Here is a 22,672-nt window from a genome sequence, read left to right on the forward strand (position 1 = left end):
TTTTTCCTTGTTAGTTTTCTACTCTGCTGTTAACCCAGCACTATGGTGAGAAATGCAGTATATATAGAGAGATGAGTTGTTGAGAAGATACGCATGACATGGCCCAAACCTTGCACCACTGAAGGCAGTCAGTATTTTCCATGTCCATGTTATGGACTGTTTTACCAACCACATATTTACTTTCTACTTAAAAAAAAAAAAAAGCCAACAAAATAAAAAAAAAACAACACCAACCCAAACAACCCACAAAATTTCCTATCAAAATATTAAATTTAAATTTTCTTTGGAATGTTAATTTGCAGTGAAGGAGAACATACATAATTGACCAAAAAAAAGGGAAGAAGATAACATGCAGAAATAGCACTTTAAATGTGTAGTTATTATATATAGCATATTTTTTTTTTAATATTACTTCCCTTGCTATCTTGGCTTGGCTTCACCTTTTTTTATTGTGTATTATGATGCTAGCTTTTCGTATATTATTCTCAATATATGCTGCCCTTTCACTGTTTTCCTTTCACTAAGGAGTTCTTTGTATCACTTCCTTTGTGCACTGTAGTTTCTTCCTCCCTGGAATGTCTTTTACAATATCTGTTGTTTCTTATAAAGCAGCAAGAGTCTAAATATGTATATACTGAATATGCAAGACCTCCTTTACATATATGTACATTGGGTTTCTACTTCTCTGTTTGAACTGCTACACTCTGATGCATTGTTTAAAAGCTTTCCAGTACAGCAGTTCTTTTATTTCCTTAATTCAATTAATATTTTTCTTTTTTTTTTTTTCAATCTAGGGGTAGAAATGCTATACTACTGGTAATAGCTGCTGTACAGAGCTGATAATGTAAAATTTTCTAAATACTGATAAATGTTGATTCTCCTTGACTAATTGCGAGCTGTTACAATGTATTACTTTTAACTCTTGTTGCAGTTGGGGAATGAAAAAACAAAACCAAAGCACAACAAAACTTGTCTGTCAGTCAAGCCATTAATTGTTGCATGCTGTTCTGATATTTTGTATGAAAGAACAGATCTTGTCTTGAGCTGTCAAATTTTTTTCACTAACTGCTTGATATTTTGAATTCCCTAAATGAGTGGGTTTAGTAATGTTCTCAGTGACATCAAATTTGAGTTCTAGTTTCACTGGATCTCAGTCTCTAGTTCTGGAATTGAATCCCACCTTGTTTGCTGGTTTTGCAGATGGGGTTTTGCTCTCAACACAACAGATGTAATATTTGGACCCAGATATTCCTATCTGGTTTCTTCATATTGTGTTTGTTGTATAAACTAATCCCATCACTTAATCCCATTAGTTGATCTTTTATTTACTCTCATCTGTTTACCCACATCATCATACTTACAAAAACTTTGTAGTGTTAGGAGACAGACTTCTTGAATCAAAGTGCTTAGTTCCCAGCTGGTGCAGACAACCACATCCTGTCCCTTCTGTAACATCTGTATGATCCATCTTTAAAGTAATGGTATTGCTTAGCTATGCTACTACTCCTAATGGAAGGCTGTTCCAGAAAGTGGCAGCTCTGATGGCAAGAAGCTCTGTTCTGATTTTCTTCTTGCTTGCATTCATGGCCCTCACTTACTGTTGTGTTAGCGTTGCCCTGTAGTATTCTTCCTTTGTAACCTTCTTTGATTGCCTTAAAGAGAGCAACCACATCCCCTCTTGACCCTTGTTTTGTTAGCTAAACAAACCAACCTCTTTTACTTTCCTCTTAGCTTAATCATCCCCTGACCATCCTAGCTCTCTGTTCCATTCTCAGGTCTGGATCTTGCCAGTTCGTGTCTCTAATTATGTATCTGTGGAGAAACTGGCTGCCCATGGCTTGGATGGGAGTACTCTCTGCTGGGTTAAAAACTGGCTGGAGGGCCGGGCCCAGAGAGTGGTGGTGAATGGAGTTAAATCCAGTTGGTGGCTGATTACGAGTGGTGTCCCTCAGGGCTCGGTATTGGGACCGGTTCTTTTTAACATCTTTATCAATGATCTGGATGAGGGGATCGAGTGCACCCTCAGTAAGTTTGCAGATGACACCAAGTTGGGTGGGAGTGTTGACCTACTTGAGGGTAGAAAGGTTTTGCAGAGGGACCTGGACAGGCTGGATCGATGGGCCGAGGCCAATGGGATGAGGTTCAACAAGGCCAAGTGCCGGGTCCTGCACTTGGGTCACACCAACCCCATGCAGCGCTACAGGCTTGGGGAAGAGTGGCTGGAGAGCTGCCCAATGGAAAAGGACCTGGGGGTGTTGGTGGACAGCCGGCTGAACATGAGCCAGCAGTGTGCCCAGGTGGCCAAGAAGGCCAACAGCATCCTGGCCTCTATCAGGAACAGCGTGGTGAGTAGATCTTGGGAGGTGATCGTCCCCCTGTACTGGGCACTGGTGAGGCCCCACCTCGAGTACTGTGTCCAGTTTTGGGCCCCTCACTACAAGAAAGACATTGAGGTGCTGGAGCGGGTCCAGAGAAGGGCAACGGAGCTGGTGAGGGGTCTGGAGAACAAGTCTTGTGAGGAGAGGCTGAGGGAGCTGGGGTTTTTCAGCCTGGAGAAAAGGAGGCTGAGGGGAGACCTTATCGCTCTCTACAGCTCCCTGAAAGGAGGTTGTAGAGAGGCAGGGATTGGTCTCTTCTCCCAAATCACAGGTGACAGGACAAGAGGAAATGGCCTCAAGTTGTCCCAGGGGAGGTTCAGATTGGATATTAGGAAAAATTTTTACACTGAAAGGGTTATTAAGCATTGGAATGGGCTGCCCAGGGCAGTGGTTGGGGCACCATCTCTGGAGGTATTTAAAAGATGGGTTGACATAGTGCTTAGTGACATGGTTTAGTGATGGTTTTTTTCAGAGTTAGGTTGATGGTTGGACTAGATGATCTTAAAGGTCCCTTCCAAACTAGACAATTCTATGATTTTAAGGTTTCTAATTTAAGTGTTTAGTTTTGGAGGATTTTTTTTTACCATTGAATAGCTGTATAATTTAATTATTGTGGCAGTAATACCAGGAAAGAACTTGCATTTGTAGTGACTGCTTCTGATGTTTACAGCTTTCCCAGGCAATCAGGAAGGGAAAGTGAACAGATTCACACACACAACCCCCCCCCGCCACCCCCTTCCCCCTTGTTTCCTTGTTGTATACAGGATTTTCAGTAATACTGACTAGTGACATGGCCTTAGTCAGCTTTGGTGCAGTTTCTGTTAGGAAGGGGGAGATCATCAGACATGATGTTTTCCTTGTATATACAACCTATGTGTGAAATATGTTCTTTAAGTACTTACCTTGTGGTAACTAAGTGGTGTTAGCTCTTGTGGGTTTGCTGTTGCAGACTCATTGTGGGAAAAGTTAAGTCCTTTTTTTTTTTTTTTTCCTCCTTTTAAATTTTTTTTTTTCTTTAAGAATTGCTTGTTTGTGGAACTAAGAAACCACTGAAATTGTGTGTATATTGGTATTCATTTCAGGTAAAGAAACTCAAGTATTGAGTAGTATTTGAAACTGTTCTGGGTGTTTGAAGGCTGTTTTCTCCTGGATTAAAAAAAACCAAACAGCAACCTACACAGCATATCTATATGCAGCAGCTTCCTTAACTAGATTTCTGCACCTGTAATGTACTATATTTTTAATAAACAAATGTAACTTAGTGGTGGGAATGAGTCTGTAGCAGGTGCTGCAAAGGAAGTCAACTTCTTGTCAGTTCTGTTTAACCTCAGTGTTGGGTGGGGTTTTTTGTGTTGGTCGTGGTCCCCTGTCACCCCACCCCCCCCTCCCAAAGAAATCAGTTTTGTTTAGATAGGTAAACTTTGAAAAGTTAACTTCAGTAGCTCACAAAAACTTTGAGCAGGAAAAAGATACAACATTCAGTTTCCTTGTCTTGCTTGGAATCTGTACATATAAAATCGCAAGGGTGTCCTATATATTATCATTGCTGTGGCATAAGAAAGAATGAGATAGAAATTACTAAGGAACTAAGTGATCTTTTGACTTATATATATTGTATATGTAATTTGCAAAAATGTTGGCTTGTAAAGTAAGTGTAAGCAAATCACAATTTCAGAATCTTCAGTAGACAACATAAATGCTGACAGTCTTTTTACTATTTCACGAGCTGTTAACACAGGAGCCTGTCTATAATAGATAAATGTGTGTGTGTGTATATATATATATCAAGTTCCTTTAATTTAAATTGTTTGTCTTCAGAAAATATCATGCTCAAATTTTGTCACTATGTTAGTATAATAATAGTGAACTCTAATGTGTGATCTTTTTAAATTTTTCTTGTTTTGGAACTGCAGTTTAAATCATTGTGATTATCTTTCTTTTTTTGGGGGGGGGGGGTGTTGGGGTGTGTGATTGATTGGTTGGTTGGTTTCTTTGCTTTAATAGTGTGGACTTCCTTACAACTGGGTTCTTTATAGTTAGTGAAAACTGGATGAACAAATTCCTTTTTATATTGAACTACTGAACTGTGCTGTTTTACAGGAAACAAATGAGCTAGTTCAGTGGTGACTAAACCTTTTATTTCTGTGAAGTGGGTGAAACAGTTCCTGGTAGTAGTTTGATCACTGTGTTTAATATTAAAGAGACATTTTCAGATTAATGTTGAAATAGCTACTACTTTTAAAATATGCTAAGATTTTGTATTTGTCGCTTTGTTTACTACTTGACTTTTGCATATGTAAATTATTCCTTTTGGTTTTGCTAACTTCTTATATGAAAAATATCTCCTTCTCCAAAACTGGGAAGTGAATATAGCAGCTAATTACTTAAACTAGTTATGGATTGTGTTGTCCACTGCAGTATGAACCAACAGAAATTTTGTTATCAAATTTTGAGTTGATGTTTTATAACCTGAGCAAATTTTCTTTTGATTGCCTTATCTTGCATCTTTTTTGGTGAAGGGCTCTGCTTCTGAGCCCAAAAGCTTGCCTTTTGATTGCTTAATGTCATTTGATATTCCATTTGATATTTAAATTCTACATTGTTCTACCCACTGTTGACAAAATTTACTTAGTATGCAGCTGAGGTTATGGTCTATGTTTCATTTATGTTATTAAATTTAAAATTCTTTTAAGTAAACTAAGAATTTTAATTTAGTTTTGTGTGTTTTTTTTGTGTGGTTTGTTGTTTTTTGTTTGTTTGGTTGTTTTTTTTTTTTAGTGCTTGGGAGATGGGAAGTAATGATAGCTGGCACCTGAACTAAAATATCTGTGTAGGCGCTACCATCCCAGAACTTCAGGATGAATGGGGATATGCCTCATGTTCCCATCACTACTCTTGCAGGGATTGCTAGTCTTACAGACCGTAAGTACTCTTCTTTTTTTTTTTTTTTTTTTGTCTTTGCTATGTTCCCTTCTGCCTCTTCAGTAAATACCTGCATTTTCAAAATACTAAAATTAGTTTTATTTTTAAAGTTCTTAAAAGTAAATCTGTTCAAAATCCAATTTGGTATTAAAAATGTTAATTTTGTCATTGCTTGAATTTTAAAAAATATATTCAAACAAAAAATGCTAATTTAAACATGAAATCAAATGTGGATTTAAACAAAAAACCCCTTAAGTAAACCCAAAACATAAAATATTAGGAATTAATTGTTTGTTTGGAATATCATTCAGTAACATACCTAGGTACCCCCCCCAATAAAGAAAAACATATAAATGATAAAATACTTCTCCAAATCATACATCTTCACTGAAGAGAGAGAGATTAGACTGATCTTCAGCTAGAGTGAGTTGTGGGATATGCTGAATATGCTTGAAACCTAGTTTCTTAGTTTTTCACAAAGTACAAAAAAAGTTGCTCTAATTAAAAGGTGCAAAGAATGGCTGCTAGAATGGAAATAAGCAGCTGAACCTATGAGGCTTCTTTCTTGGCTGTTCTGCCTACAAAAGGAGCAGATGAGGTGTATGTGCTGTTTTTAAATACATCAGGAAGACAAAATGCAGGAAAAGGAAAAGAACTATTTGCATTAAAAGCTGATACTGATGCAAAACCAAATGGTTATAATCTGACCAAAAATAAATTTCTAGTGGAAACTAAGAGGATATTTATGATTACTGTAATGAGGTCCTAGAACAACCATTCCAATATGACAAGTTGGGACGAAGATGCATCTTGTTTATAAAGTGTAAGCAAAAGTTTATAGCTCAGTTGTCTGTCTGAGGATAATTGGACTCAGTGACCCCAGTGCTTCTTCTGAGCTTTTGTTTTTATTATTATACTGTTGAAATTAGGAGACTTTCCAGGAGACACTGAAAGTATATACCCAGCAATTGAATTTAATTGCCTACAGTAAAAAAGGCAGATATATTTGAGGTGAAAATACCCACTTCTTCATGTCTTGCTGATATTCTGAAATATCAAATTGGAAGATGCTGCTTATGTATTTATATGTGTATCTAATAATGGGCCATCAGGATGCAAATCATAAGTTTCTGGGCTATAGGCAGTTTTCCAGCACTAAGTATTTGCAGGTAAGGTTCTAAAGAAGTCAAAATACTTAACTGGTAGAAGTCACTGGTCATACTGGTGAGGGTGAGGGTGCCAGAGCCCTGGAACAGGCTGCCCAGGGAGGTTGTGGAGTCCCCTTCTCTGGAGATCTTCAAGACCCACCTGGATGCAGTCCTGAGTAACATGCTCTGACATGCTCTGGGCAATCCTGCTTTGGCAGGGGAGTTGGGCTAGATGATCTTTATGGTCCCTTCCAACTCTAAAAATTCAGTGAAATTCAGTGAAAATACCCCTGGTGCAAGAGTTTCTTGAAACACTGAACTACCTTTGGTGGGATTAGCCCTTGTGTTAGGGGCATTTGCTTCTTTATCTGTTGTATTTATCCGATGTTTAGAAACTCAAGAGTAGGTCAAAGTGAAAGGCTTGTCACTGGTTCACCTTATTTCTCTCTACATGAAAAGAAGGTACTGGAATGGACAAGTCCTGGTGCCCTAAAAACATGGAGGACATGATGACTAGAGGCAGCAGAGTAGGCCCAGTTAACTAGCTGAATTCATATGTGTTAATGTTTTGCTGATCTTGCTAATTTTTTCAAGTTTCAAGGCACATTCAAGGTAATCTAATGCAAGTAATGAAAGCTAGCTATTTTAATATGATATGCTTTTTTTTTTAATTGCAGTTTATTTCTAAATACAGTAATGATATACATTGTATGGGGGAAAACCCCTGGAATTCTGCCCCCACCCCCCCTTTTTTTTTAAAAAGAATTTCAAAATATAAAAGAGCCAAAGAATATATTTCACAGTTATTTTTTTCTGAAGCTATTTCTAATGTAATCAGCCTGGGAACTTGAAGTCAGAGTCGGCTTGTTTTCATGGAGCCATGAAAGTGACTTTCCTATGTATCAGGCTTTTTGGGCTCTTCTGGCTTACTCTTGTCTTTGTAGCCCTGCCAAATCATCTAATCAAGGCTTCTTATTTGTTACACTTCCTTGTTATGCCTGTAGGTAGATCTAAGAATGCCCTCTGAAAGTATAGTATGCTCATTTATAATCTGATTGAAATATAGGTGTTTTCATTAAACAAATCTTTTTACCAAGATTTGTGAATAGGTATATTGACTGAATTGACTTTTTTGTGATCGTTCCAACCAACAACACTAGCCTTTTCTTGAGAAGATTACTTACATAAAAATGTATACAACAGGAGAAGAATAAACTGAGAATTTAATTAGTGGCTTAAATTGGTTGTTGGGTTGTTTAGATTTGGTGGTGAGTTTTTTTGGTGGTGGTTTTTGTGTTGGTTTTTTTTTTTTTTTAATCTACCCTGACCATACGAAATAGGAACACTAAATATTAAAGGTCAGAGTAGAAAACTTAAAGTATATGATCAATGCACTTATAGTACTGCATAGTACAAGGATTTTGCATTTCCTTCCTTCCCTTTATCTATGCTTTCAGCTCCAAGAGAAAACTGCCATAAAATTAAATAACTTAATGCTCTGGAATGTTTAAAAGTATATTTTTATTCATAATACTTGCCTTAGCACAGTTAAATATTTACAATAATTTAGTAATATAACTTATGGACTTGACTGCATTACTTTATTTAAAACAGAGTCCAGCCTTTGTGTGTGTGTGTTCATGATTAAAAGAAATGCAGAAATCTTCCCTGTATTTCAAATGTAGTTGTCAGGTTTTCTTTCTTAATCACATGAGGAAGTAATAAGGTGTCCATCTTTGTATGCTCATGTTTCCTGAAATGATTCTGAACTCCTGTTTTCTGATAACAGTTTTGAACCAGCTGCCTCTTCCATCACCTTTACCTGCTACAACAACAAAAAGCCTGCTTTTCAATGGACGGATAGCTGAAGAAGTGAACTGCCTTCTGGCTTGCAGGGATGAAAATCTCGTTTCACAGCTCGTCCACAGTCTCAATCAGGTGTCAACAGATCACATGTATGTATTTTGAACTTCAGCTGTATCAGATCAGCTTTATTCCTTTATTCCTTGAAATTAAAATGAACTGAATTGAGAAGGGTGTTTGTGAGAATCTGTAAGTTGGAACACGCAGGTTTTTTATTGGGCTAATTTAGCAGATTACAGCTGTACAAGTCAATTGTTTCAGTCAATCAGAACGTTAGTAATTGTCCGACAACCCTTAGCATAAGTGATTTTTTTTTTTTTAATACATCTGCTGCTTGTTCCATTCTTGCTAGTTAGGAGTGCAAACTTTGTGATATTGATTGTGCAATAGTCATTTGTGTTCCACTTTGGTTAATAATGCACATAGACAAATTATATATCCAGTATTAAACAAAAAGATACTTTTTTGAGACACACGTGTAAGACCCGTGTCAGTTCTGATTAGATATTGAACTTAAATATTTTAAGAATTGAACCAGCAAGTATGCTAACGTATTCCTTTTTTGTTAATTTTTTTTTTTCATTTTCCCCGATGTCCTTTGAATTGTCTTGATAGCCCTGTTTTTCCTACATGTTTCAATCAATTGTTTTGATCAAATGGAAGTAACTTTTTAAAGTCCTCAAAGCAAACAACAAGTGAAAGCAAGGATACATTTATAGAAAATCCATTACATTTTTGATGGTTCAAAGGGAATCCTTTGATGTCAAAGATAGATAATCTTTTCTTTAAAAAAAAGAAAATTGGTTTAAGTGTTGGGCTGCAACCTGAATATTATGCATTCACACATACCTTATTTTCACTCCTACAATAATATCTGGTGTTATGCCAAAGCATTCTTCTTTTATGGAGAAGATCACGATACAAAAGTGGGCATAAGAAACTTTTATAACAGTCTGAAACCGACAGCCATGTTATATATAAGTTCTTATTAACAGAAAAGAATTTTGAAGGCTAGTAGGAATAACTCTTCTTCTATTCCTTAAACAAGAGAGGAAAAAAACTCATAGAGGCAGGGAACAGTGCTTCGCAGACTTGTTTTTTTTTCTATATTTTAACAGTAAATTGTCGTCTTTTGGGTGGTGGTGGGGGTTGGGCTTTTTTTGTTTTGTTGTTTGTTTTTTTTTTACTTATGTTTTTTTATAATTTGAAAATGCATTTGCCTCTTTATTTGCTTACTTCCACGATTCCAGAGAACTGAAAGATAACCTTGGCAGTGATGATCCTGAGGGAGATATACCAGTCTTGCTGCAGGCTATCCTGGCAAGGAATCCTAATGTTTTCAGGGAGAAAAGCATGCAAAACAGATACGGGGTACAAAGCGGTAAGGATTTTTGATTATTTATTGATTGTGTTTTATGTTGTTTTGTTAAGTTTAGGGGTCTGATACTAACCACAAATATATATGAAGTACAACTGTGATATTTATGCCTTACCTTGTATTTGATAGTGATATAAGTTATGTATCTTAACATCTTCTAAGAGCAATTGTGTTAGAGTAAGCATGGAAATAAACTCTACCGGGTATTTTTGTAAAAAATAATGTTTAATTTCACTACGAAGTTTAATTTTTATGATGAGTGATTGGATTTTATTTTAATTACATTTGAATTTCTTTATGACTAGGTTCAGTGAACCAGAAGAAATCAGACTTTAAAACTTCCTTGAATATTTAATTTTATTTTTCATAATTCTGAATACTCGTACCACTGCAAATATTGTAATGTAAGTGTGAAATCAGAAAAAATGAAAGAAAGGAGGAAGAGGGGAAAAGCATAGCTGTAGACTAATTATTTTGAGAGGAAGAAGGCCCTGGAATGAATGTTTGGAAAAGCTAGGCAAAGTGTGAATTTATTTTCTATGGAAAATAGCCACACTCTTACCTGGAAATAGGGGGATCTTTAAGCTAGATGCTGGCAAATTGTGACAGCCTTATTAGCTGTTAATACATCCCATTCAGATCTCTAAGGCCAAAGGAGGATATACTGATGCGTTCTGGCTGCAAAGGTTGGGTTTTCTTCTGCTTCCTGAACAGATTTTGTAATCTCTGTAGAGTCATGATTTGTAGAACAATTGGGGGTTTGGTAGAGATCTTATGTAATGCATTTTGCCAGCTAGAAAAATGAAATTTAGGCTCTTTTCTAGTATTTCAAATTAATCTCTTCTGCTTTCCTTACTGTCTTCCTTCTGAATATCGTCCTTCTGCCTTCTGTTGAGTCCAGCATGCGGTGAAGTCAGCGCTGGGTACTGTGAGCCGGTATTCGTAATGCCTAGAATCGAGAAGGAACAAAGGCAGCAGGACCCCCTGTCTATTTACTCAGCGTGGGGTGGGCCTCTGCACCATGATTCCTTGAGTGTCAGTTCCACCGTTAGTATGGATAAACTGAACTCAAATTAATTTCTCCCAACCTTCTTTTCTAATGCAAGAACAGAAAGACCACCTGGCTAAAGAATTACTTTAAACATGGAATAAAATTATTGGTTCAGTACAATTTGTCAGGAAATAAAGGCATCTTCAGAAAAATAAATATTATATTTTGAATACTTGTGAATATAAGGTAAAGCACAAGCAGAATTCTGTGCTGATGTTTTCTTCCAAGGTCATATTGGTTTGTAGCTCAACACTAAGTTTAGAGTGAGGATTTTTTTAGTTATGATGAACAAATAGTGCAAGAAAGATGTATTATGTGGACACTTCTTTTACTTTGTGTCCTGGGTGCACATACCCCCCCCCCCCGCCACCTCTACCCCCCAAAATTACTAACATTTCATTTCAGGTAATGTAACAGCAGTATTCAAACTCTTTTTTTTATGTCTTTTGATAATAGTCCCATTGTTGATACAGTCTTCGTGCAGATTAGATTTTTAGTTAGATTTTTCAGACTGTTTTCTATTACTAGGTTGTCTGAACAGACTGAGTTGCACCATGCAGCATCAGCCCTAACTTTGTACAAGGGCAGCATGTTAATTTTATTTTAGGTCTTTTTCATCAGATGACAGAGAAAGTTCTGAGTGCCATTTTCAACTGCATCTGTCTTGCATCTTATAGTGTATGAGCAGATTTCTTTATTTAAAATTAAGAAATTATTTAGTATCAGTTTTCATAATAATTTTTTCTCTTTTCCCTCTCAACACTTTGGCTTTGTCTTTCAGCAGATATATGTTGAAAGGTCAGCTAAAATAATGTATTGCAATAGGTTAGTATTCATAGCATAGCTTAGGGTGCAAAAAGGACTTAAAATTCACTTTATTTACCACAACTTGTTTGTTTTTGAGGATTAAAATTTTATGTATCATTCCATAAACGTCATTTATGTAGATAATTTTTTTCATTCATACAAGAATTCAAGTGCATGTGTGCTTGTAAAAGGGAAAAACTTTGTAGACGTATATTTTCAAGAAAAGTGTATATTTAACTGAAAAACCACCTGTTGGTGAGCAGTCCTAGCTTAAGCATGCATGATGTTGTAATACAGTTTAATCATACAAGACTTTTTCTGTGATCTGGAGCTGTGTTTTTACGTAGTACGTTCTTTGGCATTTAGTAGGAATGCTCAAATGGATTTATGCATATCACTTTTTTCCAAGCAAAAACATTTATAGTCAAGACCGGGAGTATGTGTTCAGGAAACTCATTCTAGGAATGTTATTACTAGGATGATGTTTTCTCAAAACTGAACATTACCAACAATCAAAATTAAAGTTGCATTTAAAAGAAATTCTTAAGTATTGTAAGGTATGGAAATGCACAGTGGAGCCATAAATCTACTACTTAGTGATATGACAACAATGTAAAAAATGTACAAGAAGATATTTTAGTGTTAATGGCCACAGACTAATTTCATCTCTTTTTTAGACTAAATGTTTGGGGCTTATTTTTACTCCTTCCTCATTACATCATTACTAGGCAGACTTGTTAACTGTCTGGAAACTTTGGAGACACTGTTGTGGTGGGGTTTTTTTGTTTGGTGTGGGGGTTTTTTTTTGGTGGTAGTGGTGTTGGGGTATTTTTGTGGGTTGTTTTTTTTTGGGGGGGGGAAGAGTATGGGTTTTGGGGGGGGGTGTGTGGTTTTTTTTTTAAAGTTATCTAGATTGTGTCCCCCATGTTTCTCCCCACCCCCTACAACAGAGATAGAGAGGTGAGAACTGTTTGTCACAAAATAAGTTTTAGGGTTTTTTAAATGGCATTAAAAATGGATTCACTTATATATTTTTCATCATTCTTTTAGACCAAAAACTACAGCATCTGTGGTTCAAAATGTGTTTTAAATTTAGGGAGGAGAAAACAAATAGATATGTTTTTAAAGTATTTTAAAAGTGCAGTCTTTGCTTTAAGCATAAAGCAAAGCAGAATGGGCATGTTCTGTCAGCTTTCTGTACATGAATGTTAAGGGTTAGTAGTTTGACCTAGCTGTGGTGAGAGTGGCATGTGGTGTGTGGGTGGTGGGGATTCCAGGTGCTGCCTTCAACATAAAACCTGTTTCCCCTGTGCAAGGCAGCCAGTGTCCATTTAAACAAATTTTGCAGGAGTTGAGGAGTCCCCTTCTGTTACTTGGGACAATGAAATGCCCTCTGTACTTGAAGTATGGAGGTCTCTGATTTCCCCCCCCCCCAGCACATGTGACTCACTCCTGCTCTGGGCTAGTTTGCCCGTGCTAATGTCTTGGAATGCAGCACTTCATACCCACTGGGAGGCTGCATTCCTTGGCGATTATCCCATCTCTTCTCTGCTGGGGAGAGGGGAAGAGAAAAGAGGGTGACAGGGAAGATATCTGAAACTAGCTTTGCTTGTGTGAATATTGCAGTAATTGAAATCAGTAATAGTAATTCGAGGATTGATGGCTCCCAAACACTCTGGATTGGTGACTACTGTCAGCCTTCTATGTCTAACCTTTGGTTTAAAATATTTGCATTACTGATTTGCTTTTACTGATGGCTGTGGATCACTTGTTGTGGCTTCCCAAGCTGCAGTGTGCACGTGAATTCTGATGCTGTTTTAGCTGCAAGACGTTAAATTTTGTCATTAAAATCACCTGGTTAGAAGTCATATAAGTGTTTCTGTATCTGCACCACTTCAACTTCCAGTGTCATGTGGTGGTTAGGAAATTCTTTATACCTGTATCAAAGAAAGGGGGGAAAAAAATATTCCCTTATATTCTCCCTAATAAAGATGCAAGTTAGCTTCAAGCACATTGGTACTTGTGGCTTGCCATCTAGTAGAACTCCTGAATTTCCAAAGCATGACTGTGGGAATCTACAGGCTGTGGGAGTCTACAGGTGGGATATTGGTGATTCTTTGCAATTGAAAATCTTTCAGCACCTTCTTTGATAACATTCCTTATAAGCATGGTGGAGGTAGAATAGAAAGCTTTTGTCTCTGGGTAGAAAGGAACCACTAAGGCATTATGGGAGCAGGGAGAATATCTTGCACCGCTCAGCCCAAGATGATTGTTTGCTATACTTGTTCTAAAAATGGGATATAAGTTTTCTGACTTGTGAAGTTTCCAAACCTCTTATTTATTGGCACAATGAGTACTGTACACGCCAGTCTGGGGTGTGGAGTATACATCTTGTTATAAAATGTTTCTATTTACTAGCAGGTTTTTGGCTAAGGAACAGAAGGAGGCACTACCATTGATATTTATAATTGAATTAATACTGCTTTAGGGAACGCTCTTTTTATGTCATAGTGTAAAATGGACATCTTACATGGAATCAGTCTTTTTTTGTTTTGTTTTGTTTTCTTAACAGCTGTAGGTAGAAGATGTTAATGTCTGTAAAGTTTATAACCTCTTTGTATATAATAATCTCTGAAATGAGAGACTTCATTGATTAAAAAGGAAATGCATGTAAAGTAATTCTGCTATCTTTTTCTTAATAGGGATGATGATGTCACAGTTTAATATTTCTCAGAATTCTATGCGAGGTAGTCCTGCATCTTCCAATTATCAACAAACCACTATCTCACATAGCCCTTCCAGGTAATGCTTTCTTTTAAATGGGGTGGGATGGGCAGCGAACTGCAAATTCTTCCTACAGTGACAGTCAGTTCTTGTTGCAAGTATGTGAATGGAAGATGATCAGTGTCAAGACAAATTTTGCATTTGTCTGACAACAGGGTGAGTTTCTTCAGCTGGCAAAGAAACATCTTTTTGTTAATGAGTTAATCTTTGTCTTCTGACTAGTCATGATTTCCTGCTTTCTCCCCCTCTCATAATTTTGACAAAATTTTTTTTCCTGCTTAAGGAATCCACCTGCTCCTGCCACCCCTCCAACTGTTCTCTACCTGTGGCAGAGGCTGAGACTGGTGGCAGGAGGATAGGAGAGAAGAGGTTATGTGTTCCAGCACATATAACAGTACCAGTGTGACAGGAGGGTGGGAAAGAAGGCTTGTAAAAAGCATGGAGTACTGCTGTAACAGTTATACAAAAGGCCACTCAGAGGAGGATAGGCCCAGTAGTTTGGCCAGTCTTCCAGCAGCTTCCTCATCAACTTTCTGGTTCTTTTTCAAACTTTGCGTGTCAGCAAGTAGCATGTACCTATAATCCAGGCCTTTGTTAATATAATGAAGTACTCTGGACTAGAGGAAAGAGTTCTGCACGTAGTTTCAACCCAGTTACTGGGCTTTAACATATTTCATCTCCAATTATTAGATATCATTTATTAAAATAAACTAATTTCACTTCAAGTTAGTTTAATTGTTTTGGCAAATGAAAAGCTCTGTATCTGCACAAAAACCAGTATGCTTTTTTACTTTTATATCTAAAAGTGATATTGAAGAAGGTTTTTTTAATTGTGAATATTACAGTGTGCGAAGTGTTCTCAAAATCCTCACAAAATCCTTGTGTTAAATATTTTGCTATTTCTATGGAAGCTTACCTTCATAGAGTTGCTATCTATCTATAACTGAGGGTTGTGAAAGCATGTATTGTACTTTCTGAAGTATTTATTTGGTTTATTTTTATTTTGAAAAGCTCATATAAGAATGTAAGTTATAATGTACATGTCTTATTGTCACAAGCCTATTTTATTTTTATGGATTCCTATCTTTAGAATGAGTCTAAGATAAAGCCAGTGAAAGAATAAGTTGTATTCAGTGGACTTTGGATCAGGTTCTACCTAACTGCCTATCACACTCCTATATCTTGGCAGTATAGTTCTGTTAGATGAAGTTCTTTGAAATCTTACTGGAAAAATCATATTTAGAGTAGATGGCTCCTTGTTAATCCTAGTGAGCTAGTTGTTATATGATATTTAAACCTTAGTTGTCATTTTCATTCAAACTTCTAGGACTAACTTTTGGAAATTGCATCTCTTGTTTTAGTAAATCTGCAGATTTTATTTTAATAAATATTTGTGTCATTGTTTCCTTTCCCTACGTGGAGGTCTTATGAATGCTTTTTATTCTGTTCTTTACTTTTATTAATGCAGTACCCAAGCTGTGGCTCTTAAGTAATAATTGAAATTGGGAAGGTATCAGTAGCTTAAAATATTGCTTTTGAAGGGGTTTCTTGGTTGCATTGGAATTTTGTCTCTTACAGAAAGTATAATGTTCCAAAGGTATAATATTCCAAAAGAAATAATAAATTTGTTTAAATTTCCTTTTCCAAGTTTTTAAAACTTTATTTTATTTTATTTTTAGCCGATTTGTGCCACCACAGACAAGCTCTGGTAACAGATTTTTGGCACAACAGAACAGTCCAGTGCCTAGTCCATATGCTCCTCAAAGTCCTGCAGGATACATGCCATATTCACATCCTCCAAGTTATACACCACATCCTCAGATGCAGCAAGGTAAGTCTGTGATGTTTGTTTTATTCTCTGATCTCATGTCAGCTTTACCTTCATGTGCATGTTTCACGGCACTCTAATTTCTATGAAGGAGTCACATGCTTAATGTAAATCTTTGAGTTGATAGGGAATTTTTTTGGATATGTTTAAGTTTTGCTTTCCTGACTGTACAGGGTAGTAGTATATACTTTACTTAAAAAGAAAAAAAAAAAAAGGAAATAGTAAAACACATGTTCATGTTACACTGCTCCTCCCCTATGTACAGCCATTTTGCATAGTAGTCATGTTTACATGACAATAGAAAAATTTAAAAAAAAAAAAACTTTTATTTGTTAGCTATGGCAATCGTTTATCTGTACTAACGAAAACCTAATTTTTGCCAGTGTAACGTAAGTTTTGCTGCCATCTTGTTTAGCCTTACCAAACCTTTGCAGTGTAAACTAGACTATGTTGGCTAGAATTATGCTCAAGGTATGCAATAAATGGCAAAGATGACCTTCAGAACGAATGGATTTCTTTGTTCTTCCCTCTTCTAAAAACAATCTTGAACAACACCACTGTTAATTATCTAGGCATTTGGTTTTTTTGTAAGTAGAATTCTCATTGGATTCTTTTAAATCCTTTGTTCTTAAAGTTTAGCAATGTGCTTAGAATTTATATAGCTGTTCTGCATGTTATGTGTCTCATGAATACTTTAGAAGTTATTACAGGTAGTGAATACAAATTATATAGAGGAAAATAAAGTTTTCTATAACGTATAAGAATATGCTACTAACTGTACTTAGGATAGATGTGGAGAGAAGCGTGGCTAATCTGTACATGGAATTTAAATGTACATGGTTTTAAATCCTCTTGAAAATTCAAATCTTAGATATCTAATTTTATTCAAGGTATTTGTGGCAAAAGGATTCAATCAAGAAAGTTGGATTCTTGTCCAGATTCCAGATCTCTTGCATCCAACTGAATAATATCCACGCTATGGTGCTTTCTGTGAAATTTTTTAGAGCTAACAACTGTGTGAACATATCAGTATAGTTATTTATAATTTTTTGTATTTCAGCTTCAGTATCCAGTCCCATTGTCACAGCTGGGATGAGGAATCTCCATGAAAATAAAGTTTCAAGTCAGTTGTCCGGAAGTTCAGCTAATCATCACGCTGATAATGCTAGACATGGCTCAAATGAAGACTACCTACAGATGGTGCACAGGCTAAGTAGTGATGTATGTTACTTAGACCAGTTTATTACGATAAAGCAAGTATGTGTTTAGCTGCCTTAGAAGTCAGATATTTTTACTATGTTGTTGTTGATTAATAAAACCACTGAAAATATTTTTCAGTTTCAGATGTGTACACTCAACCATGCAAATTTAATGTGTGAGTTTTAATTTTTTCTAGATCTCTCTTTCCTTTGGAACAGTTTGTAACATTGATTCTGATGAAATTATGAAAAGTAAAAAATCTTACTCATATGTGAGTTTATTTTAAAGAAATGGTAGAGCGGATCTGCAATTATTGTAGCAATATGTTGATGCAAGTAATACTAGATTCTAAATAGGTGTATAGTTAACTTGTCTTTCTGAAGATTCCCATAACTATCAATTAGACTTGACATATTTGAATAACCTATTGGGTAATATAGCAGTGTTGTCAAAGGCAAAAATTCCTTTTGACGTTTTTTCTTACTGATCTATTATTCGCTTTTATGGCCCTATTTCTTTATAAGACATTTTCACATAGTGACTTGAGTTCATGTAGAAATTCTTGCTGAAATTTTGAATCTAAAGGAAAAAAAAAACCCAGCAACTTTCTACCACAGTGTTTTGAACTTCTTAATTTTCTTTTTAATGATTATCTCATCCTGTGGATGAAGTATGTTGGGATTCTTCTTTACAAGTTTGGCATGCAGTCTCTTAACAGCTCTTAAGGGGAGAGCGCTTCAGTTTCATTTTTATTTGTTGACTTTAGCTCTTTGAACAGTGTGGTCATAGTGATGCCTTCAACAGTAGGCGTAACAGTAGTTACAAAACTTCACCAAAGTCTGGTGGCAAGCAGGCCTTTTTTTGTGTGTGTGTTTTTTATTTAGCTTACAAAAACTGTGATCAACTCTTGTCTTCCTAAATTAGCTTGTGGAAGCAAAAAAATGTGTTGTATTCAACAAGCGTTCTATTAACATCAGGCTCCCTAAATCCCTTACTAGGATTAATACACTAGAACTCCAAAAGAGTTATTAGTATCTTAGAAGACTAATAAAACTAAGAAGTAGTGTCTTTAACAGGAGAGTTTTGTAATGAAGGAATCTATCATAATACACAATCATCAGATGTTTTTCTCAGTCTCTGCTTCAGCAATGCAAATTCTTCAAAATAAGAAGCTGTTCTTGGCATTAAGTGTATGTATGTCCCTCAACTATGTTAAAGGTATACTTTCAAGAGAATCTTGGTTTTGTTAAGACAAGATTTTTGGAAAACTTTAATATTAGGATAACTTATTTACAATGTTTAAAGAGGAAGTATTTAAAAATATTCACCCCTAATTTTGTGATCCAAGCAATGCAAGCACATCCCAATTCATGAGAACATAGAAATGAAACTCATTCAAAACTGACAGACTGTGAAAACATAAAACATACCATCATTGTTTGGTTTAATTGGAGAAATACTAAAGGTAAAAAGTAATTATACCTTTAAAAGCTGATTTTAGTAGCTATCATGCAGAAAACAGTTTGAAGAATTTGGATTAAAGTTTTGCATCTATGCATGAATAATAAGCTTAATCATAATGTTGCAGCCTTTTCAGAAGCAGTGTGACCTTTGGTACAGATAGTTATGAATGAGGATTATTAAATCATAAAACTTAAAAACTTTAGTTATTGTTTAGTCTTTTTCTTAGTTTTAGGATTTTGTTGCTTTAAAAATTATGAATAGTTACAGGATATTGTGCATTTGCAATATATGATTTTACAAAATCAGCAAGTATACCCTTGAAGGCTCACTTCCCATATACTCAATTTAAGGACCATTTTTTGATAAATTTGAGAACATTCCTGGAATATAAGTTCGTGCTTACATTTCACCATTCGATGAAGTTCTGAACTAGGAAACAGTAAATGAGCACTTCTGAAAATTTGTCAGCTATGGTAGGAATGGCATGTGTACCTGAAAAGTCATCTATCTAGTTAGTCTGTTTAGTTAATTTAATAAAAAGGCAAAAGGCACCTGCTTCCCCCCCCCCCCATATTTGTTTTTTTTTTGAGATTTATTACAATTCAAAGATAAGTCAGATTTGAAAAAAATCAGCTCCATAATTTTGATGTATTAAATAAATGAGTAATTCATACATCAGGAAACTAATTCATTTTGACTTGCAATAAAATATGTTATATATAGTTCTTTTTATTGCATTGAATCTGAATATTAGATTTTTTTTTTGCACGAGGCTTTCGGCACGTGAGGCAACAAATCTTTTTGCAAGCACTGTTTAAAAATAAGTGTAATTAATAGCACAGCATGAGTTTTAGATTCATTTTGCTGGGGGGGGGGAATAATCTAGTTGTTTTGTAAGTGCCCATGAATGGTGAAACTGATGAAATCTGGTTTCTTACGGATTTATATTCTTTGGCTTGTATGTACCTTCAGTCCATAAATATAAAACTTTTTTCCTTTTCCCTAAGCAGTGTGAACTATGCCTTCACAAGGTGTAACATGTACAGTGGCTAGTTACTGCTATGCATGTGGAAATTGACTGTTTGGCCATTGTCAGAGGGAGCATATAGTTGCCATCCATCTATCTCAGCTGCAGTAATGGGAGTGCTACAGATTTTGTTCAGTCCTGATGTGTGTATGCTGGAGGGTATGAATACAAAGTGTTAGTTTGCTTAACTGTAAAAGTAAGATGGCATTCTAATAAACTTTAAGGGTAGGTTAAGTGAAAAAATGGTGAGTTTGTTTTAAAAAAAAAAAATCTGCTTTTTATACTCGGTTTCTTTAAGTTGGTATTGTATAGAGTTCATCTTTCTGCTTTTCAACTCTTTACTATGAGTGCGTGTAGCAAAAAAACTTTAAATGGAATCTTAATGTCAACCAAAATTGCTTATTTAGCTAGAAGACATATACTTAGATTTATTTTTGTGTGCATGTTCTAGTTCTAGGTTCTTTTTAAGCCTGATTGTGCTCTGCAACGTTGCCTATATAGTAGTCTAAACTACAAAGAATTTTATATAAATAAATATTTTTCTAATATTTGTTGTATACTTTTTCATCCAATCCATTTTATCAGTATATGTATTAATTCTGGTCTTTATCAAGTGTTCATGTTCATAATGTTAATTTTTTATCATTGTCACTTTAGGATGGTGATCCTTCAATAAGGAATGCTGCATCTTTTTCCTTGAGGTCACCCCAGTCAGTCTGCTCTCCAGCTGGAAGTGATGGAACCCTTAAAGGTAGTCTAGCAGTCATATATATCAATGTATCTTTTCCTAATTTAAAAAAAACCCAGAGAGTTTAAAGAGGTATTTAGTTAGTTCTCCCAACTTCTGTATTCCAATAGTACTAAAGAGTATGTCATTAAGTTTTGGATACAAAATTATTTTGAGCCTTGATCCAGAAGAAATTTCTGAAGGTCCAAAAATTGACTAATCATACTTCAAAACAAAGCTCAAATTCATAGAGGACAGAAGAATTTTAAATCCTTTCCAATATGAGGATTAAATTATTTATAAAAATGATTTCAGTTGCTCTACATAAGAAATGGTTTAAAGGCAGCATTATGAGTATTGAACTCTTAATCAGCTCAAAAGTGTTTTAACGTGCAATGCTTGTCTTGATTGCAATCATCAAATTTTAAGAGTGTGAAATTATAAGTAGTTCAATGAACACAATATATTTAGCATAAAACAATATATATATAGCATAAATGAAGCCTGAAAACCTTAGTTGTAGAGAAGGAATAGGGTGAACTGTTAGGCAGCTGACAAAATAATTCTTTATGCTAAAATCTGGAACGCGTACTGCTGTTCTTAATATTATCCCTAAGAAGCAATGACTGAGATACACGAGACTTAGCAAGGTAGGGGTTTGGGCATATTCTTGCTAATTTAGGGTTTCAGTGATTATGTATTTACATGGCAATAGTAAAAAGACAGTGCTTTCTTTTTTTTAGCCCTGAAACAAAATTAAGTCTTTCTGGATGGTCAGGTTAGGTGGAGAGGGAGAACAGGAGATGGGGGAGATTCTAGAGAAGGTGAGGGAATTGGACTTGTGCAGCCTGGGTAAGAGAAGACTTTGTGGGGGGACGGACGGGACAACACACAATGGATGGATGTGACCTTAGAGCAGTCTTCTCATACCTATGAGGAGATTATCAGGAAAACTTGAGTCAGGCTTTTCACAGTGTTGTGGAGGAAGGATGAGAGATAATGGACTTAAATTGAAATGGGGGGTTCTGACTAGGTATAAGGAAAAACTTTTTCACTATCAGGACAGTTGAGCATTGGAAAAGCCCAGAGAATCTGTGCATTTTGCATCCTTGGAGGTTTTTAAGACTAGGCTGGGTAAAGCCCTGCATAATGTGACCTTGCTTACCCTGCTTTGAGCACGAGGATTGACTAAAGACCTCCTGAGGTCCCTTCTTAACTGAATTATCTTATGATCCTGTGACTGCTAATTGATCTCTGTGGTTCATCTTCTGTAGGCATATACTGTGTTAAACAGTGATAGAAGAAATGTGACTCAAATGCAAGTGAGAAGTACTTGTATAGCATGCCAGCAGCCATCAGTATTTTAGGAGGCCTTGTGCTAAAGGACTTGTAAGACTTGTGTAAGTGACAAAGACTAAATGTGGTTGTTTTTCTTTAACTCGGTACACAAAATCCATGTTTGTTGAGTTTATCAGTTTAACAACATTGTGAATCTAAGCTACTTCCATTCAAATATATGATTACCACTCAGCCAGAGGAATATTTGAATTACTTTTTTAGTTAAGGTTGCTGCTGTTTCAATTGATTGTCTCAGAACCCGTTTTGAAAGGGATACCTTTTCAGATTATTTCTGAAAACAATCTGATTATAATGTTTCAGTATTAGAGGGGCTGAAAAAGTGGAAGGGGAGCTTTTTGATTTATTTACCTGTATGTTAGCTTAACTTTTCTTGTTGATAAAGCACACAACTGAAATGCTGTTACTAATGGTGCTACCATTTTGCTGTCATAAAGAGATTCATGAACCTGAGAGAACCAGTTCTTGATGCTGCAATTTGGTTGACTTGGCAAACTTTGATAAAAAAAAATTAGCAAAATATTTAATTGCTTGTTTGGAAGGACAAAAAGAATGGCACTAGACATCATCAGTCCAGAGAAAGATCGCAGGAAGGATGTTATAATATCTAAGCTTTCTTATATAGCCTAGAAATGTGAGGCAATTACCGAAGGTACAGACTGCATTTCTGTACTTCTGACGTGGAAGTAGCAAGGACTTCTGGAGACTTGGAGAATGTGATTGTACAGCCTTGAATTAC

General features: G+C 35.9%; 1 protein-coding gene across 1 annotated transcript in view; it reads left to right on the plus strand.

Annotated features, from left to right (window-relative positions):
- Window positions 1–22,672, plus strand: part of LOC141476615 (nipped-B-like protein) — a 183,703-nt gene that overhangs the window by 53,887 nt on the left and 107,144 nt on the right. Inside the window, exons 2-8 of the mRNA XM_074165383.1 lie at window positions 5,157–5,300; window positions 8,238–8,403; window positions 9,562–9,692; window positions 14,250–14,349; window positions 16,011–16,162; window positions 17,220–17,380; window positions 20,508–20,601. Coding sequence (XP_074021484.1) covers window positions 5,237–5,300; window positions 8,238–8,403; window positions 9,562–9,692; window positions 14,250–14,349; window positions 16,011–16,162; window positions 17,220–17,380; window positions 20,508–20,601 — 868 coding nt within the window. The 5' untranslated portion in view covers window positions 5,157–5,236. The remainder of the gene's footprint in view (window positions 1–5,156; window positions 5,301–8,237; window positions 8,404–9,561; window positions 9,693–14,249; window positions 14,350–16,010; window positions 16,163–17,219; window positions 17,381–20,507; window positions 20,602–22,672) is intronic.

Source organism: Numenius arquata, chromosome W (genome assembly GCF_964106895.1).
Source record: "Numenius arquata chromosome W, bNumArq3.hap1.1, whole genome shotgun sequence".
Taxonomy (NCBI): domain Eukaryota; kingdom Metazoa; phylum Chordata; class Aves; order Charadriiformes; family Scolopacidae; genus Numenius; species Numenius arquata.